Below are 23,212 nucleotides of genomic sequence, written 5' to 3'. Positions count from 1 at the left end.
GATAGACCTAGGACGTGAAGCCTTAGGAAATAGATGGGTAGCTAGGTGGCTATTTATATAGGCCATAAAGGCTACTAATACTATTAAGGAGGATGTTGTATAAGCACCCGAAAAATTAGTTAGGTCTGAGAAGACGACTAGAATGAGCATGCATCATGATTGTCGCATTATAATTGTCTCTTATGCATCAACATGCTTCTCTCACCTTTATTCCAATAATAAGAAATTGTGAATAATGTGTTGTATTGCTATGAACTGAAAAAATGTCTTACCTCGTGTCAGATTGGTAAGTCTTGTTAGGTCGTGTTGTGTGTTCCTCTTGTCTTGCTATCTAGGTGGCATTGTAATTGTTCAACCCTTTTTGCAAAACATTTTGTTGCTTGTTTTGTTCATAAAAAAAAGACCCCCTCCAAACAACCTTGAGTTTAGCAAGTGAAACCTCAAAAAAATGCTTGTGTTGATATTTTCTAGCCCTCGCGTGTTTACCCTTGAAGATGCACCTGCACAACTTGTAGACCCCCATAGCTTGACCGCTAGACCAACCCAAGTCCCCTTGTGCACTTGTTGTGTCAAAAAAAATTGTTGTTGGTGTCTAGTTGCGCAAACCCTATCAGGGCCATGATTCTTTCCATAAGTCCTAGCCCCTAAAACTTCATAGCATTTTTGTTGATCATCCTAGTAGATCTTGTTTTCCTACCTCTCCTTGTTCCGAAATTGGTAATCATTTTCCTTGTGAATCCTGTTGTGACCTTATCACCCAAATCTCCGGATCCTTTAATGATTCTGCCCTATTATCTGGTTATTTGCTAGAACCCATTCTCAAGTATCTGATATGGATCAGTCTAATATCTCATTTCTGGTCAATCTCATACCCCTTCTCCGAGGAATCATGACGCTTGTTTTATCAACTTATCTCTAAACGACATATCCATGTGGAATACTGGCTATTGCTGTTATCTTTGGATCTCTCATGTCTCTAAAAGCTTATCAATCTCGATCTCATGGTTGGTTCCTCCTCATATTAAATATCGTATCAATCTTTGGCTGATAATCCCCGTGATGATCATAAAATAGTTCTCTAAGTTGAAGAAAATTCTCATGTGATGCTCTTTTGCCAATAATCTTTGCTTCAACACCGGTCATATTCTTATTTTCTGAGCCATACTCTCATGGGCTCCATCTATCTGTGCTATGTGATTTCTCATTGGTTGCGTTGGTAATGGTGTTATGACTAACGACTGATGGTGCCGCGACGAGACCGAGAGCCTACTATGGTGCACACATGGTTGAGCTGCTCGGCACGCGCTGGTATCGCGGTTAACAGTTGTGATCCATTATAAGACTACATCGATGTGCTATCTTTTGTAAACCTTCTCTCAGAGTGATCGCTGCATTTTGTCTCAACATGCCGCGATAATCTACTCAAATCTATCTTCATTATCTTGTTAGATATCATCTCATGAATTTGCATCTATCTTCAGCTTGGGAGTTACATGCTTCTCCACCCTTAAAGCTCCTCATTCGAATCTCAGGACGAGATTCTTTTAAGGGGGGGAAGGCTGTGACACCCCAGGTGTCAGTTTCGTGTTATGTCGGGAGATTTATCCCAATCTCAGATGCTCAGTAAAAATTTCTCTTTCTCGCTCGCGTATGTCTCTGATTATCCAGATTATTCATTCACATTTCGCCGAATTCGGAATTATTAAATCTCACAGAAGGCCAATTTTGGAGCCTGTTAAAACTTTTAATTCTCGGCACGAATGCGAACTTGATAATCTATCTCGAATCATAAATCTCATCTGAAGCTCATTTAATCAAACTCTCAACGACTGTTATTTGATCTGAGCCCTAGTCTAATTCCTCGAACTTAGATCGATGTCTGACTATTTTAATCCGACTCCGTACTCTCAAACGGAATGCTTAATATGTCGTCATCAAATCAATTTTATCCGACTCGGCTAAATATCTCATGGCCGAACCGAACTCAAAACCCGTATCGACAGCAATTTTAAAATATCACGATTCGCCTTCTCCGACTAAAAATCCAAAGCCGATCGAATCTCAGGACGATTTATTTTCAAATCACTCGTAGGGAATTATTCTCGAGCAAAGTCAAACCAAACTCTCGACCGAGTTAATCGCGTAGTCGTCCGTTCGTCCGAACTCTGTTTCACTCTGTTCCGCGTACAGACGAATTCGGCACGAGCATTTTTATTCCGGAAAATAAATTAGCGCAGCCCGAATTAGCGTTTTGGGCCAGCCCAACCCAGCCCAATAGGCCCACTAAGAAACCCTAACCCTAGGGCTCATCTATAAATAGGACCCCTCTCCCCTTGCACTTGGAAATTTTGCATTCCCACCCCTATCTTTTTTTCAGCCGCCACTTTCTTTTTCTGCCTTCTTCTTCCTCCAGCGAGCAGCAAGCGCAGGGAGCTCAGCTCCTCCCCTCGGCCACCATGGTGCCCTCCTCCCTGGCGCTCGCTCCCTGCAGGGAGCAGTTTCCCTTGGCCGACGCCCCAGCCATGGCGCCTTTCTTCCCCGCGCAGCGCCTCGGCTCTCCCTCCCCCAAGCTCCAGCGTTCATGGAACAGCAGGTCACTGGCGCCCCTGTTTTTCCCTGCGACTTCCATGGTCGCGAGTTTCCCCTGGTCGCCATCTCTCCAGTGCGTCCCCTGCAGGCGAGCAGCGATTTCCATCTCCCTGCAACCTCCAAGGCTGAGCCCCTCCTCCCTCTGTTCGGCGCCCTTGCTGCTGGACGCGCAGAGCCCCATGGCACCCTGATTTCTAGCTCCCTCCCATGGAGGCCCAGAAAAATCCCCCAGCCGAGCCCCCAAGCAGGCGCCCAGAAATTCCAGCAGCCTCTCCATGGCCGAGCTCCCTATTCCCTCTGCTCTAGCCGGCCATCTCCCGTAGCACACGCCGAGCTCCCCTTCGATCCGGTTCAGCGCAGGCAGCAGCAGCTTCTATGGATGACGCCCAGAATTTTTTTTTCTTTTCAGCGCCTCCCTGTTCATCTTCCTCCCAGCCGACTTTCCTCCCCTGCTGCTGCTCGCCCCTTCCTCCTTTTCCCTGGTGCGGCAGCAAGGAGCCCCTGCTCGGAGTGCAGCCGTGGCGTCCAAGTCTCTGCGCAGCGGTGCCGATCCAAAACAGCAGCCCCGATGGCTCCGCGCGCTGCCGGCTTGCTGTTTTGTGTTGCGCAGTGAGCAGCACGCCATCGACGCTCGACAGGTGTTTGCTGTTTTTGCGCAGCCCCATCCGTGACGCCGTCGAAACCCGTGGTGAGAAACCCCCGCTGTTCTCGATGTTTATTTTCCAATGTGTATGATGTTCGATGAACTGCCGCCAACAAATTATGTGTTTTCGCAGCTAGTGGTCGACGTCGTGCCTTGCCCGTTCGACGAAATACCGAGCCATGTGGACAGCCATGCGTCTAGTCACGACCCGTTCAGGTTGATTGAATTATATTTTATAATACATACGCTTTGGTTGATGTCGGACAATGCATGTATATAGGTGGATGTGTGTAATATGTTTCGGCAATACACGTTAGTAAGATCGCATTTGCGGTTAAAGAACAAACGGTTGTTGATATGTGCGATTCGTAGTTGTATAATTATATTTTGGTCGATGTGGTGTACATTGGTGTTGGAATGTGTGTGGGTATAAAAATGTTTTGGTTATAGGCCGTAGCAAGGTTGCCTTCACGTTTTGGTAAGCAAACATGTTGTGTTGTTTAATGTGATGGGTAAATTGGAAATACGTGGGATGCGAGGATTTAATTAGTGCACGTAGGTGTGTGAGTGCCGTGGTGTGATATAGTAGTGGTGGCGTGAGATGTTTGTTTGTGGGGTGCGGGTATATGCCGCGATGTGGTTATACTCGCAATGAGGAAAGATGTATGTATTGTGACACGACGCTTAGATCGCCATTATATGATCGTGTGAAGGATGCTCATGATGGTTGTGTGATTAAGGAGTGATGTAGTGGCAAGCGAGAAGTAAGTTTAATTTTTCAAATGATTAGTGGATAGTATCTATCGGTGTTCTCATGATTTTTGTTGTATGGCAATGTGATGCTTTGCTTTGTCAATTATCACATTCCATGCCCCTTTGGATAAATAAGTGTCTTGTTGATCGATTAGAGGTCTTATACGAGCGTTATCGCAGCCCAATAGTTATTGAAGGCGAATAGCGTTCATAAGTCGGTCCGTGTTAAAATTGAAGAACAATCCGTTAAGATATACACATAAGTGCTTCAGGTCCTTCAGTAGCAAATGTAGTCTTATGGAGTTTTACGCCATGTGTAATTGCCTCTATGTTAGATCCCAAAAATGTACCATTTTAAGTGACTTGTGTAGTAACAACTTTAAGTTGAGCAATGATTAGGAAAAGCTGATTAATCTGCTCCAACCTATGTTTTTGAGTTGTGTTGTCTAAGCTGGTTTGCTAAGTCCAATACTGCGATTAACCAACTCATGTTAAGTAGGAGTCGATTTCGTTAAGTGATTGTCATATACATGTTGTATCTCAGATTTCGATAATAATAGACTAGCCGACGCGTGTGAAGTATAGTGGCCTATATTGTTTCTCTGACTAGCCGACTTGTTAGATAGCTTTGGTTAAGCTCATAGTCACGATGATTTGCTTGTTGTAGTCTAAATGTGTATGTTTATGGTCGCGGGTAAAAATCTGTAGTGCTCATGTGGTGTCTAAACTAAAATGCGGACTAGTGGGTGAAAAGCGTTTAGATATAAGTATATGCCGGATTTGATGATTATGGTGAATGCGTTTGTTAAATGAATATGACAATTTTAGTGCACTAAATGATTTGGATAAAAATTAGTAAGTCTACTTGTTGGTCCTAATTTGATTAATTTAACTCTAACAAATGGTAAAGCGTTAGAATAATTCAAGTCACTAGAACGCGGAAATTCTTGAAGTGTATAGAAGCTGAATTTCATTGATTGCTGTTTTGGACTGCACGCGCTGTTTTAGTTGTGCTGTATGTTTGATGAACTAAATTGTATTTTCTGTGGATATGTGCTATAGAAAAGTGGTAGATAACTTTATTATCTTCATGGTGTTAAAATTTGACAGCCATAGGTCTGATAGTTTAGGAATTATGCTTTTTACAAATTCAGTAACTGAATCTGTCCAAATTCTGTACAGATTTCAGAAACTGTATTGTTTGTTCAATTTAATGTTGCAATCTGTTCATGGTCGTTATAAGAAAGTTGTAGCTGCTTTTCTGATCTTGCTTATGTTAAAATTTCATAACCACATGCCTGATAGTTTAAGAGTTATGAATTTTACAAACTGCTTGCTGTGTTCTGTCCACCGTCAGAACAGATTTCGAAAACTGTGCTGTTTGATTTAGTTAAACATTGAATCACTTCTTAGTGATTATAAAAGTTATGTAGTGCTTTTTCTAAGCTTTTCAAAAAGTCTTGGATCACTATTTTTGGTGGTCTGAAGATTAAGTTACATGTGTTTAAAGTGTGAAGACTGAATCTGTCCAGTTCTGGACAGTACAGCCTTCATAATATATTTTACCCTTGATACATGTTAAACCAGCCAGTGATGTTTATAAATAATTTGTAGAACCTTTGATTAGCTTTCCAGAAAGTCTAGGATCAATTTGTTTGGATGTCTAAATCTTTAGTTCTGAATTTTTGAAATTGCAAGTCTGAATCTGTCCAAATCTGGACAGAGCTACTGTATTTGCATAATTCGACCTTGGTAAGTGTTTAATCAGGTTGTGATGACAATACCAAAGTTGTAGAGCACTTTTTAAGCTTTCCAGAAAGTCCTAGTTTGATATTTTTGGACTAACCATTGAAGAGTTATGGTTAAAACAAGCAACTGCTGTATTGCTGTCCAAAAATCTGCAACTGCACATTTGATTGTTTTGTTCACCTGTTGGCTAAAAATGCTTAGTTAGCACTTAGCAGACATAGACTTGTAATGTCTAAACTTAGGATAACATGTGTTCCATGATTGATGTGTTTGCTTGAGTAGTTAATTGTGGATAGGAATTCCTCCTCTATTGAACCGGTGCTTGGGATGCTCTTGTGTGATAAATAGAAGAATAATGAAAAGCCGTAGCAGGTTAAGTAGATGCTCATACTTATGGGGTCGTATTTGTGTTGCGTAAATGTCCAAAATGTTTGTCGTCTTTTTAGTGGTGTTAATATTGTGCGTTCGACGATATGTAGTTAGCTAACGCTAGTGTGTGTGGTTATTTGTGATGCGTCGCTACTCAGTGTTTAATTCACTAGCGTGTACTTAAAGTATCATGTGCTATTTCATTATATTCATACATATGCATCTTGCATCTCATTTAGGACCGAGAGATGCTGACCGTGCAAGTGATGTGGTGCCAACCACAAGATGCAGTCGGTGGACGACCCAAGGAAGGATGGACTTAACCGGTGGATGCTCGCCAAGCGAGTACCCCCCCTGCAAACACTATCTAAGTGTTAAAATAAAGGCAAGCCCTGGTTTTATGCATAACCGTTATATATGCTATTTTACTGCACTTAATGTTTGTAGGCTTGTACTGTGCACTTAAGTGTAGGAGTTGACTGGGACCTTAGTTGCATGAACTCAGGATTCCTATTGAGATGAATACTAGTATGCTAGGTCGAGTAGCTGCTTTATTAAATAGGGATCTCGATAGAAGTCGAGTGATTTTTCTAGCACTCGCGCGAGGTCAGGACATTGATTGTACCCACTTTCATATCATACTGATGTTGGTCTGTGGACACGGATCCATGGGGATGCGTGGTCTACGAGATGAAATTGGAATAAGGATTAACGTGCGGATACCTATGTCAAGCGTTTGAATGTACTAAACATATGCCGAGAAATATGGTAAATCGGTAAGCCTAGTACCTGAGTGAACCTGACAGTGGACATATCCCCTCACGCGACCTGAGACGTGGTCTCCCATTCCGGTTATGGTGGGTACAAGTGCGGTCACTGCACGACGGCAGTCGGGGTCAGTGAGGCATTGTACGCCAAGGCGGTGAGCCCTGATCTGCTGACGGGGAATCGATGGGGACGGTTGATGTGTGTGGGGACGGAGTGCCCCTACTTGTCGTGTGTTTAGGTTTACCTTGCAAGGATAAAAACTCGATCCGAATCGTCTGCTTCTCGCAGCTAATGAGACTGCTTGATCCATTGTACTGCATTGAGTAATAAGTGGAAATGAGGTGACTGGCAAAAGATGTTGATTGATAAAATGTTTGATACCATGTATGAGTAGCTAGGTACTCACCTAGTTTAAAAAGGAGCATACTAAAACTTGAAAAGCTAAAACTTGATTTTAGACTCAGCTAGTGCTTTTGGCAAACCAAACCCCTCAGCCAAACAGCTGCATGTCTAGAGGTAGAGGAGTAGACTCCTCACACCGGGTAAGTCTAGCTGAGTATTAGTATACTCAGCCTTGCTTGTGGCATAATTTTTGCAGGTACTCCTTAGGATGGTTTGTTGATGGTGTGACTTGGCCTTCATCCCTGCCACCGGGATAGACGGTCGAGTGGGTTACTGCTTCCGCAGGAGAGGACCAGGAGGAGTAGCGTGGCCAGGCTTCGCCATGTTACTCGGTTTTCTCCGTTAGTTATTTCCGCTGCAATAAATTTATGTTTATCATTTTTGAAACTCCGATAATGTAATCACTAATGATACTTATTAAATTGTGGTATTATGTTTTATTGTATTTCTCTGTGCCTCACCTTCGAGTGAGCTAGTGGTATTCGATCCTGGATAAGTGGCTTTATCGGACTAGATCCGAGGGACTGACGGGTTATTCCTGTTTAAGTGTGTTGCTGCCCTTAAGGGTGCGACTTGGGCACTTAAGCTAGAATAATTCGGGCGGTTCCGCCACAGATCTCTGATGCAGTGGCTGTAAAGGACGCCAGCGCGAAGGCCACTGATGGCGTAGTGGATGGCGATCTGGTCATCGACTGAGGGCAGCTGTGACTTGAGTTTTAGAAACTTGCGGTAATACTCCCGCAGAGTCTCTTTTTCCGGCTGCTTGCAGAGTGAGAGTTCGGCCAAGGCGTCGGTGTCTGGGCGGTACCCTTAGAAGTTGAGCAGGAATTTGTCCCGGAGGCTTCTCCAGGAGTCAATGGACAGCGGGGGCAATCTGGTGAACCAGGTGAGAGCTGGGCCTTCGAGGGCGATGATGAAAGACTTGGCCATCGTGGCGTCGTCCCCTCCGGAAGATGCAACGGCGACCTGATAACTCATGATGTACTGTGCTGGGTCAGTGCTGCCGTTGTACTTGGGATAGGTCCCTGCCCGGAAGTTGGCAGGCCAGGGTGTCACTTGCAGGTGTGGCGCCAGGGGACTTCGCTCGTCGAGGTAGTTGACCCCTTGGAATGGCGCGGCGTGTGGGAAGGCGTGGTCGCGCTGGGGGAAGTGTAGGTCTTCCATTTGTGCGCGCTGTTGCAGGGGTGGCCCGTGCTGCAGGCCGAGGTGGCCTTCGCGTATGTCTTCCAGTTGTGCGCGCTGTTGAAGGGGTGGCCCGTGCTGCAGGCTGAGGTGGCCTTCGCGCTACATCAGCGCGATCTCCTGCTCGAGGTCCTGGGCCTTCTGCTCTTCGTCGCATATCATTTGCCGCACCTTGGCTAGTGCAGACACATGTTGGCGCTTGGCCTCAAGTATCTCTTTTTGCCTCTGGAGATTGCGGTTCTTGATGCGCAAGGCGCGCAGTTGTAGCTGTTCTTCCGCTGAGACGCCGATGATTTCGCCATCCTCGGTGAAGTCCGTGCCCTCTGGTGGACCGAAGCCTGGGGGAGGTTGCGGCTGGCCTTCAGGGCCACAAGTGCGGAGAGCATCGTCTTCGCAGGTGCGGAGAACGTCGTCTTCAGTAGTCTCTTGGTGGGTGGAGTGGGTGATGGCGAGGGCCTTGCCCTTTTTAGCGGCCAGCAGTGCTGCCTTCGCAGCCTCGTCATCCTTCGAGCTAGCTTTCTTGGGTGCCATCGCGGGTGGTTTTTTCGTAGCATGAACGGTGGGCACCAAATGTTGGAACTTGCTCACTGGTGCAAGTTGATCCAACGGGGGGGGGGGGGTGTAGTAACGTAAACAGGGTTTTCGCACGAGATGGCAATAGCTCTGTTAATCTAGCCTCTCAAGGGCACTGTGCGGGGGTATTTATAGGTATCTGGGTGCCCAGCGTCCCGTGTTAAGGACGCATGTGCCCTCAGACACCTAGGTTATCCCCGGAATATTCCCATAAAGCGGGGTTACAGACCGTAATTACAGGGAGGCCTTTACAAATTAGGCCTGTAACGCGCAACGGCCACGCATGGCCTGTTACAATGGGCCAGATCACATGGGGGCCTCCATTCTGGACGAGGTCGCAGGATGAGACGACCTCATCACAGGTCTTCGTTCGGCGGCGTATGAGACGAAGGGTAAGTCTGCCCGTTGTCTTGTCACCGTTGGTGCAGCGAGTACGGCGAAGGCCTCGAGCGAAGGGTGGCGTCTTCGCCTTCGCCCCAAAAGTGTTTAAAGTTGTAAATTTCAGTTTCCGCCTATCCACCCCCTTTAGGCGACTTTCAATTGGTATCAGAGCCCGGTACTTCATTAGAGTCTAACCACTCAAAGTGATGTCGGGAGGATCCACCAAGAGGGAGATGGAAACGAGCACAAGCCACGGGAAGGCTCCATCAAAAGAATCCGGCACCAAAGGTAGGGAGATATCACCTCCATGAGTCAAGTGACATCGGAGTGGCGACAAGAAGAAGAAGATGAAGAAAGTGGTCTACTATGAGACTGATTCTTCGTCGCCATCCACCTCCGGCTCCGATGCGGCGTCCGTCACTTCTAAGCGTCATGAGCGCAAGAAGTTTAGTAAGATCCCCTTATGCTATCCCCACATTTCTAAACGCGCTCCTTTACTTTCCATCCCATTAGGCAAACCATCGTTTTTTGATGGTGAAGGTTATTGTATGTGGAGTGATAAAATGAGGCATCACCTAACCTCACTCCACACAAGCATATGGGATATTAGGGGACGAGGGCTACAACTCGGACAAAGTCGCCCAAATCCGGCACTTCAACTCCCAAGCCACTACTATACTCCTAGCTTCTCTATGTCGAGAAGAGTATAATAAAGTGCAAGGGTTGAAGAGCGCCAAGGAGATTTGGGACGTGCTCAAGACCGCGCACGAGGGAGATGAGGTGACCAAGATCACCAAACGGGAGACGATCGAGGGGGAGCTCGGTCGTTTTGTCCTCAACTAAGGAGAGGAGCCACAAGCTATGTACAACCGGCTCAAGACCTTGGTGAATCAAGTGCGCAACCTCGGGAGCACCAAATGGGATGACCATGAAATGGTCAAGGTTATTCTAAGCTCACTCGTTTTTTGCAATCCTACACAAGTTCAATTAATACGTGGTGATCCTAGTTATAAGCTAATGTCTCCCGAGGAGGTTATAGGAAAGTTTGTGAGCTTTGAATTGATGATCAAAGGCTCAAAACAAATAGTCAACTTGGAGCAAGGCGGCACCTCCACACCCGAGGTGCAACACGTCGCATTCAAAGCGACGGAGGAGAAGAAAGAAGAGTCTACATCAAGTAGGCTCCCCATCGACGCCTCCAAGCTCGACAACGAGGAGATGGCGCTCATCATCAAGAGTTTCCGCCAAATCCTCAAGCAAATGAGGGGGAAGGACTACAAACCCCGCTCCAAAAGGGTGTGCTACAAATGTGGTAAGCCCGGTCATTTTATCGCTAAATGCCCTATGTCTAGTGATAGTGACAGGGATAACGACAAGAAGGGGAGAAAGAAGGAGAAGAAGTACTACAAGAAGAAGGGCGGCGATGCCCATGTATGTCGGGAATGAGACTCCGACATGAGCTCCACCGACTCCTCCTCCAACGAGGATGCCGCCAACATCGCCGTCAACAAGGGTATCCTCTTCCCCATTGTCGGCCACAAGTGCCTCATGGCGAAGGACGGCAAAGGAAGAAGGTAAAATCTAGAGCCTCCACCAAATATACAACATCTAGTGATGAGGGTAGCTCTAGTAAAGATGAGGATAATTTGCTTACCCTTTTTGCCAACCTTAACATGCAACAGAAAGAAAACTCGAATAAATTGATAGGTGCTATTCATGAGAAGGATGAACTCTTGGATAGCCAAGAGGAATTCCTTATTAAGGAAAATAAAAAGCATGTTAAGGTGAAGAATGCTTATGCTCAGGAAGTAGAGAAAAATGAAAATTTGACTAAGGAGCTTAGCATTTGCCATGACACTATTTCCAACCTTAGAACTGAGAATGTTAGTTTAATTGCTAAGGTTGAAAAATCAAATGTTTGTCATGATTCAATTGTCAGTCTTAGAAATGAAAAAGCTAGTTTAATTGCTAAGATTGATAAGTTGAATGAATCAATTTCTAGCCTTACAACTAAAAATGCTAGTTTAATTTCAAAGGCTAAAGATTTAAATGTTTGCAATGAATCTATTTCCTATCTTAGAGATGAAAATGCCATTCAAAAATCTAAGATAGATGAATTAAATGTTTGCAAACCCTCTACATCTACTGTTGATCATGTCACTATTTGTACTAGATGTAGAGATGTTAATATTGATGCTATTCATGATCACCTTGCTTTAATTAAACAACAAAATGATCATATAGCTCAATTAACTACTAAGATCAATGAGCATGAGATAGAAAATGAAAAATTTAAATTTGCTAGAAGCATGCTCTATAATGGGGGACACCCTGGCATTAAGGATGGCATTGGTTTCCAACAGGGAAGCAATGTAAAAATTAATGCCCCTAAAAGATTGTCTAATTTTGTTAAGGGCAAGGCTCCCATGGTTCAGAATAACGAGGGCTATATTTTATATCCTACTGGTTATCCCGAACACAAAATTAGGAGAATTCATGCTAGGAAAACTCATTATGGTTCACACCATGCATTTATGTATAAGAATGAGGCATCTAGCTCTAGGCATTCTACACATGTTAAAATGCCTAAAAAGAAAACTCCTACTACATTAAATGAACCTAACATCTCATTTAAGACTTTTGATGCTTCATATGTTTTAACTAACAAATCAGGCAAACTAGTTGCCAAATATATTGGGGGCAAACACAAGGGCTCCAAGACTTGTTTGGGTACCCAAGGGCTTGTTTCTAATGTGAAAGGACCCAAGACCATTTGGGTACCTAAGAACAAGGCCTAAATTGTTTTGCAGGTTTATGCATCCGGGGGCTCAAGTTGGATTATTGATAGCGGATGCACAAACCACATGACAGGGGAGAAAAGGATGTTCTCCTCCTACGAGAAAAACGAAGATCCCTAAAGAGCTATCACATTCGGGGATGGAAACCAAGGTTTGGTCAAAGGACATGGTAAAATTGCTATATCACCTGACCATTCCATTTTCAATGTTTTTCTTGTAGATTCTTTAGATTAGGATTTGCTTTGTGTTTCGCAATTATGTAAAATGGGCTACAACTATCTTTTTACAGATACATGTGTTTCTGTCTTTAGAAGAAGTGATGATTCAATAACATTTAAGGGAGTATTAGAGGGTCTTCTATACTTAGTTGATTTTGATAGAGCTGAACTTGATACTTGCTTAATTGCTAAGACTAATATGGGTTGGCTCTGGCATCGCCGACTAGCCCATGTTGGAATGAAGAATCTTCACAAGCTTCTAAAGGGAGAGCACATTTTGGGACTAACCAATGTTCATTTTGAGAAAGACAGGGTTTGTAGCGCATGTCAAGCAGGAAAGCAAGTTGGCACCCACCATCCACACAAGAACATCGTGACAACGGACAGGCCACTGGAGTTACTCCACATGGATCTATTCGGCCCGATAGCTTACATAAGCATCGGCGGGAGTAAGTACTATCTTGTAATTGTGGATGATTATTCTCGCTTCACTTGGGTATTCTTTTTGCAGGAAAAATCTCAAACCCAAGAGACCTTAAAGGGATTCTTTAGACGAGGTCAAAATGAGTTCGGATTGAGAATCAAGAAGATAAGAAGCGATAATGGGACGAAGTTTAAGAACTCTCAAATAGAAGGCTTTCTTGAGGAGGAGGGCATCAAGAATGAGTTCTCTTCTCCCTACACACCTCAATAAAATGGTGTAGTGGAGAGGAAGAATAGAACTCTACTGGACATAGAGAGGACCATGCTTGATGAGTACAAAGACTACGAACCGGTTTTGGGCTGAGGCAATTAACACCGCCTGCTACTCCATCAACCGGCTCTACCTCCACCGAATCCTCAAGAAGACATCATACGAACTCCTTACCGGTAAAAAGCCCAACGATTCATATTTTAGAGTCTTTGGTAGCAAATGTTTTATTCTTGTTAAAAGAGGTAGAAAATCTAAATTTGTTCCTAAGGCTATAAGGCTTTTTACTTGGTTATGACTCAAACACAAGGGCATATAGAGTCTTCAACAAATCCACTGGATTAGTTGAAGTTTCTTGTGACATTGTGTTTGATGAGACTAATGGCTCCCAAGTGGAGCAAGTTGATCTTGATGAATTAGATGATGAAGAGGCTCCGTGCGTTGCGCTAAGGAACATGTCCATTGGGGATGTGTGTCCTAAGGAATCCGAAGAGCCTCAACAAGCACAAGATCAACCATCATCTTCCATGCAAGCATCTCCACCAACTCAAGATGAGGATCAGGCTCAAGATGATGAAGATTAAGAGGATGAGCCACCTCAAGAGGAGGACAATGATCAAGGGGGAGATGAAGACAAGGAAGATGAGCAGGAGATACAGGGCCAAAGACCGCCACACCTAAGAGTCCACCAAGCGATTCAAAGAGATCACCCCGTGAACTCCATTCTCGGTGATATTCATAAGGGGGTAACCACTCGATCTCGAGTCACACATTTTTGTGAACATTACTCTTTTGTGTCCTCTATTGAGCTATATAGGGTGAAGGATGCACTAAGAGATTCGGATTGGGTGCTGGCAATGCAAGAGAAACTCAACAAATTCACGAGGAATGAGGTATGACATTTAGTTCCACGTCCTAATCAAAATTTTGTAGGTACCAAATGGGTATTCCACAACAAGCAAGATGAGCATGTTGTGGTGACAAGGAACAAAGCTCGACTTGTGGCCAAAGGATATTCACAAGTTGAAGGTTTGGATTTCAGTGAAACTTATGCATCCGTAGCTAGGCTTGAGTCAATTCACATATTACTTGCCTATGCTACTTACCATGGCTTTAAGCTTTATCAAATGGACGTGAAAAGTGCCTTCCTCAATGGACTAATCAAGGAAGAGGTCTATGTTGAGCAACCTCTCAGCTCTGCAGTAGTGAGTACCCTAACCATGTGTATAAACTCTCAAAGGTGCTTTATGGGCTCAAGCAAGCCCAAGAGCATTGCATGAATGCCTAAGAGATTTTCTTATCACTAATGGCTTCAAAGTCAGAAAAGCCGATCCTACTCTCTTTACTAAAACCATTGCAAAAGATTTGTTTGTATGCCAAATTTATGTTGATGATATTATTTTTGGGTCTCTAACAAATCTACTTGTGAAGAGTTTAGTAGGATAATGATTCAAAAATTCGAGATGTCTATGATGGGGGAGTTGAAGTATTTTCTAGGATTTCAAGTCAAGCAACTCCAAGAAGGCACCTTCATCAGCCAAACAAAGTACATTCAAGACATACTTACCAAGTTTGGAATGAAGGATGCCAAGCCCATCAAGACACCCATGGGAACAAATGGGCATCTCGACCTCAACACGGGAGGTAAGTCCGTAGATCAAAAGGTATACCGGTCGATGATAGGATCTTTACTCTATTTATGCGCATCTCGACCGGATATTATGCTTTCCGTATGCATGTGTGCAAGGTTCCAAGCCGATCCTAAGGAAGTTCACCTTAGTGCCGTGAAAAGAATCATGAGATATTTAGTTTACACTCCTAAGTTTGGACTTTGGTACCCCAAGCGATCCACTTTTGATTTAATAGGATATTCAGATGCCGATTGGGCAAGGTGTAAAATTGATAGGAAGAGCACATCAGGGACTTGTCAGTTTCTGGGGAGATCCCTGGTGTCTTGGGCTTCAAAGAAACAAAACTCAGTAGCTCTTTTTACCGCCGAAGCCGAGTATATTGCCACAGGTCATTGTTGTGCGCAATTACTTTGGATGAGGCAAACCCTCAGGGACTATGGCTACAAATTGAGCAAAGTCCCTCTCCTATGTGATAATGAGAGTTCAATCCGCATGGCGGATAATCCTGTTGAACACAGCCGCACTAAGCACATAGACTTTCGGTATCACTTTTTGAGGGATCACCAACAAAGGGGGGATATCAAGATAGCTTATATTAGCACCAAAGAACAATTAGCTGATATCTTTACCAAGCCATTAGATGAGAAAACCTTTAGCAAACTTTTGACTGAGCTAAATATACTTGATTCTCGGAACTTCGATTGAAACATTGCACACATAGCTCATTTATATACCTTTGATCATATCTCTTTTATGTCTACGACTAATGTGTTTTCAAGTGTATTTCTATACTAAGTCGTAGATTGAAAGGGAAATGGAGTACTCGGCGAAGACAAGGCTTCCACTCCACTCTACCGGTATCATTTACCCTTCGCCATCACTCCACATCACCCTCACATTGGTATAATCTTTCACTCATATTTACTTGTACCAATGAGGGAGAAAGTAACAAAGGGCTCACAAAGTCTCCGTTTTTGGCGACTAATGCCAAAGGGGGAGAGAGTATTAGCCTAAAGCAAAAGGATCGCACCACCACCTTTTTGAAAATTTTTAATTGACATATTTTGGTATGTTTACTTTCAAAATTGGTATATATTAAAACCCTCTTGAAAACTAAGAGGAGAATTTGATTTAGGGGGAGTTTTGTTTAAGTCAAAGGAAAAGCGTTTGAAACAGGGGGAGAAAATTTCAAATCTTGAAAATGCTTCTTGAAATCTTATTCATATACCTTTGACTATTTGCAAAAAGACTTTGAAAGTATTTTCCAAAAGGATTTGCAAAAACAAAACAAGTGGTGCAAGCGTGGTCCAAAATGCTAAACAAAAGAAAGCAAACCATGCATATCTAGTAAAAGTATAAATTGGTTTAATTCCATGTAACCTATGCACTTACCTTATGCAAACTAGTTCAATTATGCACTTATATATTTGCTTTGGTTTGTGTTGGCATCAATCACCAAAAAGGGAGACACTGAAAGGGAAATAGGGTTTAACCTTTTCCTATAAATAATTTTGGTGGTTGAATGCCCAACACAAATATTGGACTAGCTAGTTTGCTCTAGATTATATATTCCACAGGTGCATAAAGGTTCAACACAAACCAATAAAAGATCAAAGTTAGGGTTCAAAAGAAAGGAGCAAAAGAAACCGACGAGTACCCTGGTCTGGTGCACCGGACTGTCCGGTGTGCCACCGGACAGTGTCCGGTGCACCAGGACCGTACAAGTTCAAACTCTTCACCTTTGGGTTTCTCCAGTGCCACTCCGCTATAATTCACCGGACTGTCCGGTGCACCAAGCGGAGCAACAACTACCAGCGCAACGATAGATTGCAACGGACACCTGCAAACGCTATAGTGCGTGCAGAAGTCAGAGCAGCCACTAGAGGCGCACCGGGCAATGAACAGTACTTGTCCGGTGCGGCACCGGACTGAGCGGTGCCACTAGAAGACAAAGCTCCAACTGTCAAACCCTAACGGTTGGGTGACGTGGTTGGCGCACCGGACAGTGTCCGGTGGCGCACCGGACTGTGCGTTGCGACCATCGACAGCAGCCACCCCCAACGGTTGTTTTGGTGGTTGAGAGCTATAAATACCCCCCAACCACCGCCACTCCAACAATCCAAGCATTCAACACTCTCCATTCAATACAAGAGCAAAGTGCAACACTCCAAGACACAAATCAAAGCCATCGATCCGATCAAAGTCCCTAATTCAATTCTAGTGCATTAGGACTTGTGAGTGGATGATTTGTGTTTCTTTGTTGCTCTTGTTTGCTTGGCTTGGCTTTCTTTTCTTTCTCACTTCTTACTCTCAAGTGCTTTGTAAGCAAGGCAAGAGACAACAATTGTGTGGTGATCCTAGCGGGATCTAAGTGACCGTGAGATTAAGGAAGAAGCCTCACTCAGTCTAAGTGACCGTTTGAGAGAGGGAAAGGGTTGAAAGAGACCCGGTCTTTGTGACCACCTCAACGGGGACTAGGTTCTTTAGAACCGAACCTCGATAAAACAAATCACCGTGTCACCCGCTTTATTTTCTTGGTTGATTTGTTTTCCTCTCTCTCCCAGATTCGGAATTTATTCTAACGCTAACCCCGGCTTGTAGTGTGTTTAAAGTTGTAAATTTCAGTTTCCGCCTATGCACCCCCCTCTAGGCGACATTCACCCTACAGGTTAGTTCAAGCTTCTTCGCTTGATGTTCTAGCCTCCCTTAAGTCTCCTATTGCTCGTAGACCTGTTTGATTGAGCTAGACCACCCTAAATCACCAATAACACCTCGATTTCCCCTCGGGTTTCGCCGTCGTCGTGGGCAGAAAGACTCCGGGCCGGAATTGTGCAATTGATGGCCGGATTACAGTCGCCAGGGGTAGAAATAAGTGTCGACCGAGTTAGGGCATCAGTCGTTGTGTATCACGGACAGTACAAGCTCACCGGAGGGCGTGCTCACCACCGTTCGGCGTTGGGGACCTGGGTCTGCGAAGAAACAGAAGTGCAGGGGCTTAAGTGAGAATGTCAGAGAGACAGTGAATAGTGGCTTGGGATTCTTTACTAGTTATTTGAACAACCAGGGTCCTCTGTGCAAAGCCGCCAGCGTGGGCGTGCGCGGGCACATTTCCCCCCGTTAGTGGGCCGGCTCGGGCTGGTTTGAGCCTGTTACTATTCATTCCTTCCTTTTTCTTTTTCTCCTAGGCTTAAGAAATTTATTGAAAATTCTAGAAAAACGATAAAAATATGGGACCAATTTTACTATACTCCTAAATTCCTCTAGTATTTAATAAAAATAGGTCCTAGATTTTTAGTCTCAATCATAAATTATTTAGCAATTAAAGGTGCTTAAACCTAGTCTTTTAGAATTTTAGAAATTGATTACTAGCTCCAAAAATAATAAAACTTTCTGGGTAAGCTTGATATAATAATCAAAGCCCTTGGGTAAAGTTTGGTATGTTTTGGACATTGTTTGATCCCAAAACCCCAAAACCATAGCTTCCTAAGGTAGAACTTGTCTAACCCTAATAGGATACTAACCCAGGAAACCCTAGTGACTTAGGAGTACCATGAAGGAAAGTTATATTCAATATATAACTTAATGTATTCTATCATAACTGCATATTCATAGCATCACATGGCCATTTATGTATGTTTATTGTTATGTTTCGAAAATGAAGAAGAAGTAGTAGCTGAAGAGGAAGTTGCACCACCGACTGAAATTCCACCTGTCGGGGACAATTTCTACTTTGACATTTGTGGAACAGATCTCGAGTCCCCTACGACACAAGGCAAGCTCCGGTGCATTTATCCTTTTCCTTGTTGTTTTAAATTCTTTATCACTTGAATCGATGCATTAGGTGATAGGAGTTGAGTGCTACACAATTGCTGCATTTCCTACCTTGAAATTGATTATCATTGCTTGATACCTGTTTTACTTAAAAAAATTCTGATGCTTAGTCTTGCTCTAGAAAACAAAATGTTTTGTTTTAAACAAAAGATGATGCTTCAGATGGAATGGGATGTTTTCAAAAATAAAACATGATGGTGAATCCATCATGGCCGTGATGGGCGCAACATCGGAAAAGATGTACCTCTTTTAGGTACCAAACTTTGGGATTGTAAATGATAAAGGCGAGATCGGGAGGGTGACTTGCACGAGAAGGATGTCTCAGTGTAGTGTCTCTGTCTGAGTCGATTAAGGACCGTACTGATGTAGGCTTGATGATCGAGGACCTTTTAATTGGCCATATGCCTCGTCATGGGTAAGGTTTGCCTCAGACAGACCAATACCAGAAAGGCCAACACGCAATGGGAGTGGAGAGATGGCAAGAGTAGCGTGTACCCTCCGTGGCAAGAGGCTGGACAGTGGTGTATCTGTGCTCTCGGTTGGCGTGAACCCGGTCTGATCTTGAGAAACCCGGTGGCGAGTTGACATATGCAAGGGTTAAGTGCTACATATGTCATGTGGATGGAGATCCCCAGCTAGGTATTAATCGATTCAGATCGCCGTTACTTCTCGGACATGAAGACTTGGTCACTGACTTACACGTAGCATTCCAGTGAACTTAAAGGGTGATAAAAGACGGCTAGTGTAGACCAAGTGCTTGACTAGGGTAGAAAGAACTCTAGATGCAAGTAATGACTTAACCTGATAATAAAACTAGAATTTTAAGGATCCACTGTCAGTAAGCATTTCTGCAAACAGAGTCTTTGATTCTTGAATGGCCTTACCCTGACTCCCTCAAGCCAGCATATCCTTGAGAGTCTTTTTCCTTTGTCGGGTAAGACTTGTGAAAGTACACTCCGTACTCAGGGTTTTCGAACCCATGTTGTTGTAGGTGAGGAAACATCGGAGTTTTGCTATTTCTGTTCAAAGGTGGTACCAAAAGAGGAGCTGAATCCGTGATCCCGTAGGCGAGAGGATGTTTGCCTCCCAGTTTGAAATCACTAAACTTTTGTGCGGGAGGGTGTTTTGCCTCCCTGGTTTGTAATAATACTGTATGCACTCTTAACACCCAGTATTGTAATAATACTCTCTCTATATATTTTATGAATGTAAATTAAGTATTGTAATCTGCTTCTGCTCATTCGTTTCTCCGATGTGATGTAATATATGCGTGATGGGTAAAACACTCTTGGGTGATGTAAGGAAGATACAGAGGACCGAACTTGTCGAGTGATTATGCTCATCTACAGGATTGTCCGAAGTCCTTAGGACAAGGACAACTGTATGTGGGCCTAATACCTTGGGAGGTTCCGTGACAGCTGGTATCGGAGCGAAGCCCATCCTCTCAAATATTATATAGTACTTCAAAAAGAATTTTCAAACACTTATCTTGAAATTTTCTCTCATTCTTACCTTATCACTTTCTGGTAGCCCCTTATCTTGTAAAGTCGGGTAATAAAGTGCACAATATATAGGAAGTTGGGGATCAACGAAGGTTGATTCCATAATTATTAGGTTATGCATGGATCATGTTTAAAACTATACTAATAAATTTTCCCCTCTTATGGAGATATGGCGCGCACTAAGACTACCCAGCGTAAATTGACTGGACCTCTTGGTTTGCCACGACATTAGCTAGCCTCCAGACACGAAGGAAGTAGTAGTGGCAGTAATGACCCAATTGGAGACCTAGAAGCCAGAGTGGAGCAACTCCGGTCAGAACTACGCCACAGGAATAGGGCACGTGAGCGGGACAGTCACCGTATTGTGGAGCTGTCAGCTGAAGTGAGTCGCCTGTAGTATGAAATTTCAGAACGCGATACGACCATTGATTGGGCCGTTAACTGGCGCTCTTTCGCTCGGGACTACGAAGAGAAAGCTCTTGCTCGAGTGGTAGAGCTTAGTGCATCTCTTGAGAACCTGCAAGCGTACTGTAATACCTTACATGAAGAAGTGCATGTATTGTATGAACGACTGCACCCAAATGTGCCACCGAACATCGCTGCAATGGGAGTCGGACTATCTAGGACAGCTAATGAAGGACCTGATGGCGAGTTGGACCTTTTTAGCGCCCTCTCCTTCCATGAACCTTGCTGACGAACGGTCTCCTGCAGCAGGAAATGGAGCAACAAAGGATGAAGAAGACTAGAATAGTATAGCCTAAGTATCATACTTATGTAAAATAAGTAGTTAAGTCAAGTTGTATAAAGGAGTCTGTATAATTATTACATTTCGGCAATGTAATATGATGGTGTATGTTGGCATGTTATATTTTTTTTTCAAATGTTTCTTTGCCTCAGATGCCATCACGGACTCACGCACATGATGGTGTGGGGACATCCCGCGGTGGGGAGGATACTCCCAACCTGCCACCAGTACCGCCAACATTGGCTGAGGCTATCGCTGCCCTGGTCAATGCCACCGCTGATAATACGCGCTTCTTGAGCGAAATGGCGGGCAACCAATTCCAACAGCATGGAGGCAGAGTTCCCCCACAAGGACCGTGTGATACTACTTATTTGGAATTCTCTGAGACTCGACCATCACTTTTCATTAAAGCAGAGGAACCTTTAGAAGCCGATGAATGGGTAAGAGTGATGGAACAGAAGTTTGGGTTAATTCGATGCACAGAGACACAAAAGCCCCTGTTCGCCGCACAACAACTAAGAGGGCCTGCCAGTACCTGGTGGGCAAATTTCTCCACAATCCAGCCTGTTGGGCATTAGATTACCTAGAATGAGTTCAAGTTGGCATTCCGAGAGCATCTAGAGGGAGTACTCTAGATGAAGCTAGAAGATTTTATCCGGTTGAGGCAAGGAGGAGATACAGTGATGCAGTATCTCAACAAATTCAACCACCTCTCTCAGTATGCCCTTGATCAGGTGGATACTGACTTAAAGAAAAGGAATTGTTTTATGAGGGGGCTCAGTGAAAGGCTTCAGGGGAAAATGGCAACATGCTTGGACCTCACCTACAGCAAGTCTGTCAGTACGACACTGGCAGTGGAAGCCAAAAATGCATGACATGGAAAATCAAAGGGGTTTGGAGGTGAAAGGTCAAATCAAGGACCTGAGAAGAGAACCAGGTTGGTGATTCGACCTTTTAATCAAAATCATTCTTCGCCTCGTCCAGCTTCATATCCATTCAAACAGCCCGTCTTTATTCGTCCCACTACTGCCCCCGCTCCTAGCAATCAGCCGAGTGCCCCTTGTACTCGTTTCCCTGCTCTTCCCAGTTCCTCCAGTGGTTGCTTCAACTATGGGAAGTCCGAACATTTCATCAAGGACTGCCCATACCTGAAGCAAAATAAATCCAACTTTCAGTAGACTCCTGGGAACTCGAATCAAGGAAAGGGAAACATGGTTGATTTTTCCAAGGGCAAGAATTTCAAGAAAACTAGACGAGTCTATTATACTTAGGTGGCTACAACACCGGAGGGTGAACAGGTGATGATGGGTACATTCCTTGTTGCCAATCACCCAGCAGTTATCCTCTTTGATTCTGGTGCATCACATACCTTCATAAGCAAGAATTTTGTGGAAAAACATTGCATTCTTTGCACAGAATCAAGGGAGGGATTTTTTATCCACTCACCTAGGGGCCGGATATTTACTAAGGAAGTAGCCTTCCTTATACCAGTAACATTGGCCGGATGGGAATTTCCTACAAAAATGATTGTTATAAAGGGGCAAAACTTAGATGTAATTCTGGGCAAGAACTGGTTAGCCCAGCATAAGGCCATCATCAATACAGACTTAAGAACCATTAAATTGAGCCGTGGCCATGAAGAGATTCAATTGTCCATCCCTGTAGCTGTCCCAGCCAAAACATCTGGACGAGTTTATGAAGCTATCGTACAAGAAATCCATGATATTTCGGTGGTATGTGAATTTCCGGATGTCTTTCCTGATGAATTGCCTAGGTTGCCTCCAGAAAGGGATGTGGAATTTGTGATTGAACTAAAGCCCGGTACGGCTCCTATTTCTAGAAAGTCATACCGAATGCCACCTAATGAATTGGCAGAACTCAAGACACAACTACAAGACTTGCTTGAGAAGAGGTTTATTAGACCCAGTTCATCACCTTGTGGATGTCCAGCAATTTTCGTCAAAAAGAAGTATCAGACGCTTCGAATGTGAGTGGACTATAGAACCCTTAACGAGGTTACCATCAAGAACAAGTACCCTCTTCCCTGGATCGATATCTTATTCGATCAACTTACTGGAGCCCGGGTGTTCTCCAAGATTGATCTCAGGTCAGGCTATCATCAAATTCGTATTCAACCCGAGGATATACCCAAGACCGCATTCACTACGCGGTATGAGTTATTTGAATATTTAGTCATGTCTTTCGGATTAACAAATGCTCCAACCCACTTCACATACTTAATGAACTCATTATTTATGCCTGAGTTGGAAAAAATTTGTGGTGGTCTTCATTGACAATATTCTAATCTACTCCAAAAATGAAGAGGAGCATGCTAAGCACATATGAATCGTGCTAACGCGCTTAAGGGAGCACCAGTTGTATGCCAA

At 44.0% G+C, this 23,212-nt stretch overlaps 1 protein-coding gene across 2 annotated transcripts; it reads left to right on the top strand.

Annotated features, from left to right (window-relative positions):
* Nucleotides 1-2,346: 2,346 nt before the first annotated feature.
* Nucleotides 2,347-7,713, top strand: LOC118476952 (uncharacterized). 2 transcript variants are annotated; one of them, XR_004857825.1, is made up of 3 exons: nt 2,347-3,277; nt 3,366-3,448; nt 6,343-7,713. XR_004857825.1 is itself a non-coding variant. In XM_035967344.1 (3 exons), the coding sequence occupies exons 1-2, from the start codon at nt 2,457-2,459 to the stop codon at nt 3,258-3,260; spliced, it is 399 nt and encodes a 132-aa protein (XP_035823237.1). In that variant the 5' UTR covers nt 2,347-2,456; the 3' UTR covers nt 3,261-3,277; nt 3,366-3,692. The 2 variants fall into 2 exon arrangements, 1 of the variants encoding a protein (XP_035823237.1); XM_035967344.1 differs by lacking the exon at nt 6,343-7,713 and having other exon boundaries at nt 2,347-2,593; nt 2,999-3,277; nt 3,366-3,692.
* Nucleotides 7,714-23,212: the final 15,499 nt, after the last annotated feature.

Source organism: Zea mays, chromosome 4 (genome assembly GCF_902167145.1).
Source record: "Zea mays cultivar B73 chromosome 4, Zm-B73-REFERENCE-NAM-5.0, whole genome shotgun sequence".
Classification (NCBI taxonomy): domain Eukaryota; kingdom Viridiplantae; phylum Streptophyta; class Magnoliopsida; order Poales; family Poaceae; genus Zea; species Zea mays.
The sequence above is the reverse complement of the archived record's forward strand: the minus strand, read 5'-3'. Positions and strand labels throughout refer to the sequence as shown.

Excerpts from the sequence above, each read along its gene's own strand:
- LOC118476952 (XM_035967344.1), top strand. The coding sequence starts at position 2,457 with ATGGTGCCCTCCTCCCTGGCGCTCGCTCCCTGCAGGGAGCAGTTTCCC. Across the intron at positions 2,594-2,998 it reads CAGCGTTCATGGAACAGCAG|CGCCTCCCTGTTCATCTTCC; the intron begins GTCACTGGCGCC and ends TTTTCTTTTCAG.